At 31.1% G+C, this 10,738-nt stretch overlaps 1 protein-coding gene across 3 annotated transcripts in view; it reads left to right on the top strand.

Annotated features, from left to right (window-relative positions):
- The window catches only part of LOC106686914 (uncharacterized), a 30,847-nt gene that overhangs the window by 18,290 nt on the left and 1,819 nt on the right, over positions 1-10,738 (top strand). For all 3 annotated transcript variants that reach the window (XM_067050563.1, XM_067050564.1, XM_067050565.1), the window contains exons 2-5: positions 2,035-2,246; positions 6,052-6,317; positions 8,964-9,135; positions 10,484-10,683. In XM_067050563.1, the coding sequence (XP_066906664.1) occupies positions 2,035-2,246; positions 6,052-6,317; positions 8,964-9,135; positions 10,484-10,683 (850 nt within the window). The remainder of the gene's footprint in view (positions 1-2,034; positions 2,247-6,051; positions 6,318-8,963; positions 9,136-10,483; positions 10,684-10,738) is intronic.

The raw sequence follows: 10,738 nt of genomic DNA, 5'->3' as shown, positions 1-10,738 counted from the left end.
GTAGGTTTATAAGTCAAAATTATAAATTATACTTTTAATTATAAATCATACTTGAAAAAAAAATTGGTGCGGTGCGGACACCACATAACTTTCATTTGCCATCCCATTTAAGTCCCCAATTTATGTGTAGGTTTCGTGGGCTAGTGTTGAAGTTTTCGCTATTTTTTTATTACAAAAAAAAAATCATAAGACCAGGAAGTGTGAAAATTATTATTAAAAATTTGTATTTTAGGACTTCTTGAGGTAACGAATAGAAATTCTGTTCCTGCCAAGAATACAATAGTTTGCAATCGGGATTAAAGAATGATGCAATCGGGAAACATTAGGTGGTTTCGGCTTTTCCCGTCCGAGTCGGCTGCATCTACTTTTGCTTTTTTACTTTTAATTATTTGTAATATTTTGTATTTATCAATTATTTATTATTGCTAATTAGTTCTTTTTACTCAAAAATGCAAAATTAAAGGTACATTAGAGGAAGATTTTTTAAAGAGTCTTTATTTAGCTTCTGTCAGAATATTTCAATGAGGATAAGATTTAGCTGGTAATAAAAAGCATTTAATTGTACATAGAAATGTCGAGTTTAATCAAAATCGTTTGAACCATTTTCGAGAAAATCTAAAAAAATGTGAAAAATCGATCCGTTAAAGTGGAACTTGCCCTCGGTTGATTTTGTCGAATCATTTGCTGTCATGTCCCACTCATATACCAGTCTCAAGTATTCTCAGATTCGCACGACGTTTCGTTTTTTAGTTAGGCTTGGCAAAAACCATTATTTGAACTCAAGGGACCTCAAAACGTGTATTCAATGGCTCATATATAGTTGTGCCTTCATTGGCTTAAGTATTTTGGATAATTCTTGTACGAGGTACAAAGGTGCAAAGGTTTAATTTTTTAAATATCAATCCAAATAAACTTAATGTTTATTTATGAGTTATGGTACTGCGATTTAATACAGGAACTAAATCAAAGTTAATTCCACAAATATTAAAACAAATAAAGAAGAAAACTTGGAAGATAATACTTTATAGAGATAGGAATTTATTGTGAAACTGAATTGGTATCTTCACTTTTTTTCATATTTATGAACGCAACATGCGTTTGAATAATCACAAATATTATACCTAAATGAAATATCATTAAAAAAAAATTCCACTTAGTCATTTATCACTTCATCAAGGAAAACAATGATTATGCATTCACTTAATTGATTTGCGGAGATATTGTTGAATTAAGATAATATTGAGCTGTAATAAAGTTCTCAGATTTCACATATTTTGATGTTTTACCATCAACATTAATGCTATAATATATTGTTATATAACAAGGAAATACAATAAAAAATCATCTATGTAATAAAAACTTTCATTTTCATATATCATTAGAATGCTAGTTTGTAATTAGACTACGGAAAAATAATCGTTTTAATGTTTATTAAAGACAAAAGATCTTTAAGATATTAAAATAAATAATTACATTATATGAATCAGTATATTCTTTATATACAGTATATTGGTAGCAATAATTTAAAAAAATCTTTCTCTTCGTTTTAGAAATAATTTTTTATTATTGAATATGAAATGAAGGACTTTAGAGAGTCCAATTTTATTTAATCTTAGTCTTATTGTACTTTAATGCAGTCCGATGGTTCGGTGATTTTAATTTTGTATAATTAAAGTTTAATTTCACAATCTTTCAAATGAAAGATCATCTTCCGGGAAATATATACTTTTTGATTATTGAAAGCTATATTTTTTTTGTTTTTTTAGGTTTTAGATTTTTTTTAAACCCCTGAATATCCGAATTATTTACTCTCAGCTTTATTCCTCTTTAATAGCATAAAGAGTAGTACCATTGAGAGATTCAACTTCATGAACGGCGCTTTTGAGATAGTCATAAATATAAATAAGTCAGTGTGTAAGATGTTACAGACACGTGTTTAACGTTGCTTATTACATAGATAGATTGCTAAAATAAAGTTAGATAGAAGTATGAATGTACAATACTAATAATCATACAGATTTGTTTATGTTTCAGATGGATTGGGTTTACAAGAAAGTATGGCGTACGAAAGAAAATCTACTGAATACATTAGCCATGTCATTTGTTCTTGGAATGTTTTATTTAGGCCCATTAGCATCCATTTTAATGTCGACATTTCTACTGTTTTCTCCACTTTCACCGCTATTGCTGTTATATTTTGTTTGGATTTATCTGGATAGGAAGACGGCTTACAGGCAAGGAAGAAGGTAATCCGTGTTTCAACTAAATTTCATTTCCACTAAAATATTCGATTATTTAAAAAAATAAGTAAAGAAGAAATAGAAAACAGGTGTTTTTGAAGAAACTAATGATTCCAAGATTTTAGTATGATAGGATAGTGTGGGGTTGGTTGGGACAGTGGATCGAATTGAACGCATGATTTTGATTGAACAGGTTAAGTCAGTAGTATTTCTTTTGCCTTTTGTGGTCAGACCAATAGAATTTTACCTCTTTGTGTTAAAAGCATGCATTTGATTTTAAAGCTAGATGTCAAATTTTAGAAAATTTCCTACTTCTAAACAATATTCAACGAAATCTATACCGATTATTTGTGCATCATTATTTATGATTACGAATCTTTTTAGCTCTTTCTTGTGCGAAAAAGGGGTCAAATATGGTTTGTGTTTATAAAAAAAAAATGTTTCGAGGGATGAGTTCAACATTCATCACTAGCTGTAATGAATCATTGCTGTAACTCCAAATTTACGAACCGTAAGACATAAAGGCATTTTTAAGGAACAGAATCCGAAAAAGTTTGGATTCAATGTGTCCTGGCGTACCACTCACCAATAAACTAAGAAATGTTTAAAAAAACACACAAAAGTGGACATGTGCCTTAAGGGGAAACAGAAGAGAAGTGGTTGTTGTAAGAGTAAGAATAGGACATTCCAAATGAACACACCTCCACTTAATCACAAAAGAGGACCAAGCTATATGCCAAACCTGTCAGACCCCATTATCGATAATTGAAGAATACTCATCATTTCGTCAAGCCTTCGAAAATAATAAAATTCCTCGTACAAGAGAATTGGCTCTTAAAGACTCAGCAGAATCCATAGACAAAATAATAAAATTTCTGAAAAAAAAATCAACTTTATACTAAAATATAATCCACCAATATCGATCAGTGTAAAAAGGAAATAGTCTACATTCAACTATCAAATGTCAAATACAAGAAGATAAATAAAGTAAAAAGGGTGTAATAACCTAGATGTTGATCGCCCTGAATAAAAATTCAACATAATCTAATGACTAGCTGTCTTACTGAAGCTTTACAGATACGAACTGTCGGGAGAAGAAAGGTTTTCTTCCATATGATACTGAAACTTAATGAGAAGTTCTCGTATCACAGACTGGGAGCTGGAATGGTTCAAGAATATGCTAACTTTTGAAGTAGACATAACTGAAATCTCCTAACATTGATTCTTTTTGCTTTATTCTGATGATCCTAAGAGACTTAAGAGTTGATGTTCTTTCTTCTAAGTGAGATAGATATTTCTTTCTACCTGATTTTCAATAATCTACTTTTCCTTTAGAATATATCTATTTTGTTTTTAAAATCATGTGATTGCACAATTCAAGAGTGAATTCAACAAGTGTTACTATGACGTAAAAATTACTATGTTTGTTCTAAATAATATTATAATTGGCATAACAATATAAAACAGCTGGGAAGATTTTACTAAAATTATTCACTTACACTGGAATTCTTTCTATCTAGGTTTTTATTCAAATGAACTGTAACCATGACTTCAGTTTCAAAAAGTTTTGGTATGTGTCCAAAGCAGCCCACCTGTACATCTGGTCTCATTAGGAAACATTGAACAAAACAAAGGTTTTGGGGATACAATAAAAAGTATGATAATGATTTTAAAGGTCTTCAAAGTTTAGCACATAATAGTGGAGATCCTTATGCATGATAATAAAAGCAAAATATGTCTGTTTCTGAAAAAACAAAATGTGTCTCAACTAACACCACACTCCCTCGAGGGCGATTGGCGAAACCATTATCTATCTTATTGAAGGTGCCGCTAAGATTTGTTTTTAAACAATTTATTTTTCCAACAAGATGAGACTCTGACAGCGTGAGTAGCTATGTATATATGACTACTCTCAGTCTCACGCCTGGATTAAGAAATAAAGTGTTGACTATTGGGCTGTCGAAGCACGTTTAAGAAAAAATATGTGGTGGCAAGATTAACGTCTTCAACGGCAATAGTTGACGTTAGCAAAGAGAGTGTTTGAAATGGGTTTGCCACTGTTGAAATTATTATCAACATTTTTATTTCTTTAGTATATTTCTTTTAAATCTATTTTTAATTATAATTCATTTAATCTTTCATTATTTTAAATTTGTTTTAGTGACAAACCCATTTGAAACCTCGCGCCATATGATCAATTACAATTAATTAATAATGAAGTACTTGTGTGTTTTTGTTATCTAAAAAACTGTATTTTCATGTTTTATAATAATTGTGATCGTGTTGTTTTAATTTTTAAGTATGAACCTTGTTGTTTAGATAATAAAGACCTAAAGATTCATCTTTATTATTATATAATAGGAACACGCACTAAAAATATTTCTTTCAAACACCGGTTGACCAGTTCAAACCAAAAGTTCCAGAAAAAATCAGATGAAAGTTATTTTGAAAAAAGTATCGACATATTTAACAGTTATACAGAACTGTTTAGCTTCAAATAAAGTTAATTAGGCATAATGATATCACAATGTGTCAGATAGACCAAAAATGGATCCCAGTATTGGAACGGTTTCACATTTTAATTCATAAGTACGTAAGGAGAGGTGACATGGAGGAGGAAACCACTAGCTTTTTTTTTTCTAACCTTCTACGTTTATTTATTATCTTGTTACAATATTCACAGACTTAATTCTAAAACCAAAATCTAAATATATATAATAGATACAAATAATCTTCTGTTGCCACATGGCATGATGAGGAAGGAAGCCTGTCCGCTGAAGGCGGGGGTTACGATATCAAGCGGGGAGCCGACTGCCGGAGAATAAAACAATGGGAAACCGCTGCTACATGTACTCATAGCCTTATGTAGTATTTGTCTGCACATAGCAAGTTGCACAAAGTTTTGTACACATTGGTTAAACTTTGAGTATCACGAATAATGCAGAAGGGAAAGGAACGTTCTCGTCCCAACTGCCTTGTACAATTTTTAGATAGCACTTTCTTATGTCACACTTTATTGTAAATTGCTAATTTATTTTTCAATCTATTAAATAGATCGTATATTTTAGCAGAATGAGTGAAAATTAACTGCAATTAGAAGTACGCAACAAGAAGCAGTGTTTCCGTTTATTATGCCATCCTATTTACGGATCGTTTTAACCAAAACTTTTGAATGCTAATTGGCTAACTGTTAAGCTCTTACATATAATCTAGAATGTTCCAAATCGCCCAAAATGATCAGAGGTCAACCCATAGAAAAATAAGCTTCTAGTTTATCCGAAAATATCAATCTAATATAAAATTTGTCAATTTGTTTTGTTTTTTCTCATAAAAAAACCAACACAACTAGTCTGGCTCGATTGTTGGATTGATATTGAATTTAAATTCTTTTTTGACCATATCTACTTCCTCCTTCATTTTCATCTAACGTATGCATATATGGATGACTTACTTCACAGCAGTAAAATGTTGATTTTATGCCTAAATCTGTTCTGCCGAACAATAAATTGAACAGTTGTAATTTTCCTAAAACAGAGAACATTTAATTATATTTTTCCTAAAGTTGGTGAAAATATACTTAGCACTACGGTGAAATAAGCCATTGATATATAAAAAATAAAAAACTACCGTTTTACTGAAACATTTGGTAAACTATAAACTGAAAGGGTAAACTGTAAGAACAATTCTGTTCCAAACACATAATTTCAATTGTCATAATTGTGTTTGCATATATCTGTGAATAAATAAATATACGTACGTAATTTAATAATTTAATTTCAATTTCGATTTATATCAAATATTTTTCCTTCAGGCTGGAATTCCTGAGGTCTGCCAAGTTGCACCAACGTTTCCGAGACTACTTCCCGATGTCTCTGATCAAAACTGCTGACATCCCACCAACTAAAAAGTATATCTTCGGCATCTTTCCTCATGGAATACTTGGTATCGGAGCACATGGACAGTTCTCAGGGGAAAATCCTTCATTCCAAAAGCTGTTCCCAGGAATAAACATATTATCTCACACGCTTAATTCTAATTTCTACTTCCCTTTCTCCAGGGAATATGTGATATCATTGGGTAAGATTTCGAGGTTTTACGTTATTACCTCTTAAACTGAAGAAGTTATAAACTAGTATAGTACTTGTAGTGATTTACTGGATAAATGATGTCATTGGCAATTAAATCATCCAATTATTTTTCGACTGTTTCTCGCAATGCAAATGGGGTGTCCCTGGCTTTTATAAAGATTGGCTTGGCATTTTTCTTCAGATTTTAAGAAACTTTTTGGTCAAAAATATCTGCATACTGCTCCTTGATCGACTGAGAAGTCATTTTGACAGATCTCATTGACATGACGGCAGGAAAATTTACTTTTGATCTATCGAGGTGTTTCAAATCAATATTTAGTCGCTTGATCCACACTCTTCCAAGTATTGGGCTTAATTGGTCTGGTACAACAAACAATAATTCATTTGAAGCATAGTCCTCATATTAGACAGGAATAATAATGTAACTAATGGGCTTGAATACTCCCTGAGTGTATGAACGGAAACGCACATCTGTTTGTTTTACCTCCCCCTTGAAATTTAATCGTAAATTTAAATTTAATGAGTAATAGGGTAAATGCCGATCCTGAGTCGACTTCGAATTCCTGTTTTTGTTGTTTATTCCAGCAAAACAGTTGTGTAAAACTTATCTGTGTCCTTTGTAAAAAAATCAGAGCTAGACGAAAATATATCATAGATTTTATTCACTCCCACAAGGTCATCTAGAAAATCTGATTCAGCTCCATGATCAGTATTTGTTTCGACTGCTTTGACATCGGAACTCCTATTTTTCTTAGTTAAGTAGGACAAACAAAGTTTTTGGACATGTCCTACTTTAGAACAAAATTTACAACGTAATTTATCAAAAGGAACTTGACATTTATTTGCTCTGTGATTAGTTTTGGCACAACGAAGGCAATTGTTTTCAATCCCTTGAGCTTTAAAATCAAGTCCAGAATTTCGACGTGGTTGTGATGGAGATCTATTTTTGAATGTTACCTGACCGACATTTGAGCGTCTAGTTAATGAACGGTGACATGTAATTTGATTGACTGTACTATTTTCTAAATTCGATGATTGATTTTGTTAGGTTAAGAGATTATTGAGTTTTCACAATTATGTCGATAATTATTATATAAGAAGTGTTTTTATAAGTCAATACTATTTTATTTAATTACACATCAAAGTTTTACAACAGTACTAGTTGATTTTATTATCTCTCAATATCTATTTAATCATGTATATGTAAAAACTGGGTAAATGCTGAAGTCATTTGAATATTGGCAGCATTGGAGCGCCTTGCTCTGGAAGAAGTGTCCTCGATGCAATTTGTTATTCGAAAGGGAGGGGATTGTTATTCCTGCTACTGTGTGAACCAGTTTTTCTATTTTACGAATAGGGATCATGACTGATCTCAAAAAAGTTAGTTTTAACAACAAACAAAAAATCAGGGTTAAAAAAAGTTAAATAAACCAATTTGTTTTCCAGTGGGTTTTGTTTCCATTGGCCCCTTGTCAGCAATTTATTTTTACGCAAAATAACAGACTGGGTGATTTTCTCATTTACACGATTTAGTGGGGACAAGAAATTTACACGAATACTAAATGCAAAATAAAGTAGTTTGTAATGATTTTCCTTAGGATAGTAGTTTTCATGTTATTTGCCAAAATATATTTATAAAATGTTCATCATATGGAAAAAAATATTCGTCTTTTTCAGAAAATATTGAAAGTAAAGTGTTCTGTTCGGGCTCAAATATTAGCAAATTTACTACACTTTAAAGAAAGATTTAATACTTTTTTTTTCGTAAACTAGGTAGTTATCAAGATATTGAGGAGTGAAACAAAAATTAGTGAAAAGTTTAATTTTTGTTTTTAATATAATGAAATCTGATGTACTCTTAAAGCAGTATAATGTGTGCTTTTACACCCATTTACTATTTGAGTTTTATTTGACCGCACCCGGACCATATTCCATTCATTGATACCCACGGTCAATCAGCAATCTTCCACTAAAGTGTGTAGGTGTTGGAAGTTATAGTATCCTCCAAAAAACCTAATTTCGACAGGAGTGTACAGAAATTTAAAAAAAAAGTGATTTCTTTTAATGGATAAACTTTATACTTCTGGCTGAAAAAAACTTAATAAAAAAGGAGAATTTAAATTATAATTTTGTAAATGGGTTTCCTGGTGTGAATCTAAACTACACACTCTAAACAGCACAGTTTGATAAGCATAGGGTTCCCATTATACTTTAAGATGATGTATAGCAACAGTTATTCACTTGTTATATGCTTATGTATGGAATATGGTCCGGGTGCGGTAAAAAAAAACCCAAATAGTATAATTCTACTATTTGGGTTTTTTTTTACCGCACCCGGACCATATTCCATTCATCTATACACACGGTCAATCAATAATCTTCCGTTATATGCTTATATTTTTGCCAATGCACTTCTTCAAATTTTACTAATTTATAACTAATTTTACTAATTTTGTAATACTTTGTAGTTATTGAATATAAACCTAAAAATATACAGCGGCCATTAAAAAACATCCAGCATATTTTAGGCCTACTCACCCTAGGGGAATGGTTAACTTTATTGTCATCTTTTTAAAACCGTTTTAGAATATATGTATATTATAAAAATTGCTTCAGTATTTTATTGTGTGTGTAGGATTTCGATCGGTCTCAAAAGAAGGATTGGTGAATAGCTTATCGAAGGGACCAGGGACTGCTGTAGCGATTTTACCCGGAGGATCTGCCGAAGCAATGCTCTGTCAAACTGGAGTACATAAAGTTGTTTTAAAGAGTAGAAAAGGATTTGTTAAACTGGCCATTACTACTGGGTAAAATTCTTTTTAACATTATTAAGCTCGTCTTAGCACATAGCATTTTATGAATAATAATTCTTGGTCCGTTAGAACTTCTTTGTGTCTATTTAAAGGTTTATTGTATTAATAATATAATATAGAAAATTTTTGTATATTTACATTCAACATTCATTACATCTATTTACCTGACCTGATATTTACTTTTTATTGTGAGTTCGTTATGATCACTTCATTGACATTTCTCGTTGGATCAAACGTTGCTATCAAAGGTTGGCATAATCCAACTCGCCTTCTAAGCAGAAGTGAAGCCAAGAAGTGGGAAGTTTGCCACGTCTCTGAAGCGCTAGTTTTCATTGATGTAAATAGAAATTTCCCTCATTAATGTAATTATCTGTAAAACCTCTACTGTTTGAACCCTGCTGTTCGATCTAGTTCACTCAAAAATGACATTAACTTCTGAAGTGAAAAAATCATCAATTTTTTTGTATGACCTAATCTTTTGAATCTTATTTTCAATTTTGGCTATTCTTCCTAACTCCAAAATGGAAAAAGTTCTGAGGCAAAAATATTATACGCAGCAAGTTTTTTCCATACTTCAGTAAAGCCAAAAAGGGGGTTAGTATAGAGTTGGTTCAAGTTTCAATAAAGGTTCTACATGAAGTGAGCCACTGCTGCCATCATATTGTTTCTATAAAGGTTGAAATTACTAAAAACTGGTTTATTAATTAAGCATAAGTATATGTTGAAACAAATTATTACTTGATAACCCTACTTCACATCACCTCAACTAAATAGATCTTGCCTTTAGTGCTGAGAATGTATGCAATCATGATGCTGACCTTTTTTGAAGTGATGAACTCTTAAATTGTAACAGAGAATAGTTATTTTCCAATTAATTGACTAGTTCTAAAATTGAATTATTTTAGTTGAATTCTCCGCACAAAGTTTGATGAGCCAACACTTCACAATTTTGGTTCTCAAGACAGATATTTTTTTGTTTTACAAAAAACAATTTTCTACAAAATTTCTATTTTTGAATTTGTCTGGGTTTGCACTTTGTGCATTAACCTGAAGTAGGCTTGAGATTTATGAAAAAAAAATATTTGGAATTCCTCTCGAACATGTAATTCCACTCTCTGTCTATTCAATTAGATCGTGATAAAATTATTAAAACATCGAACACTCTTTATTATGTACTTTTTTTATGATATGCCTTTAGTCAGCAAATAATAAGTAAGAGATACATTCAATACATAAATTAAACTATGTATCAAACTTTGTAAAAATTACAGATATTTTAAATTACAATTTTTTATATTCCGTTAAAGAATTGAAACACATTTGTATTACTAATTTTTTTTAGAGCTGATCTTGTGCCTATCTATATTTTTGGAGAGAATGAACTATACATTCACTATATGTTTGCGAAAGACAGTTTTATATATAAAATCCAAGAGGCGTTCCGAAAAGTCACTGGTGTTGCTCCTACTCTTGCTAGTGGAAGAGGCTTCTTTCAGAGCATTTTTGGTATTCTCCCTTTTAAAAGACCGTTATATACTGTAGGTAAGTATTTTTAAATAATTAATTTATTTTTAATAAACATTAAGGAAGTGGAGTA

Source organism: Halyomorpha halys, unplaced genomic scaffold (genome assembly GCF_000696795.3).
Source record: "Halyomorpha halys isolate HHAL.00 unplaced genomic scaffold, Hhal_1.1 Scaffold898.1, whole genome shotgun sequence".
In the NCBI taxonomy this organism is placed as follows: domain Eukaryota; kingdom Metazoa; phylum Arthropoda; class Insecta; order Hemiptera; family Pentatomidae; genus Halyomorpha; species Halyomorpha halys.
Note: the sequence above shows the minus strand (reverse complement) of the source record. Positions and strands in the feature narration are given on the sequence as shown.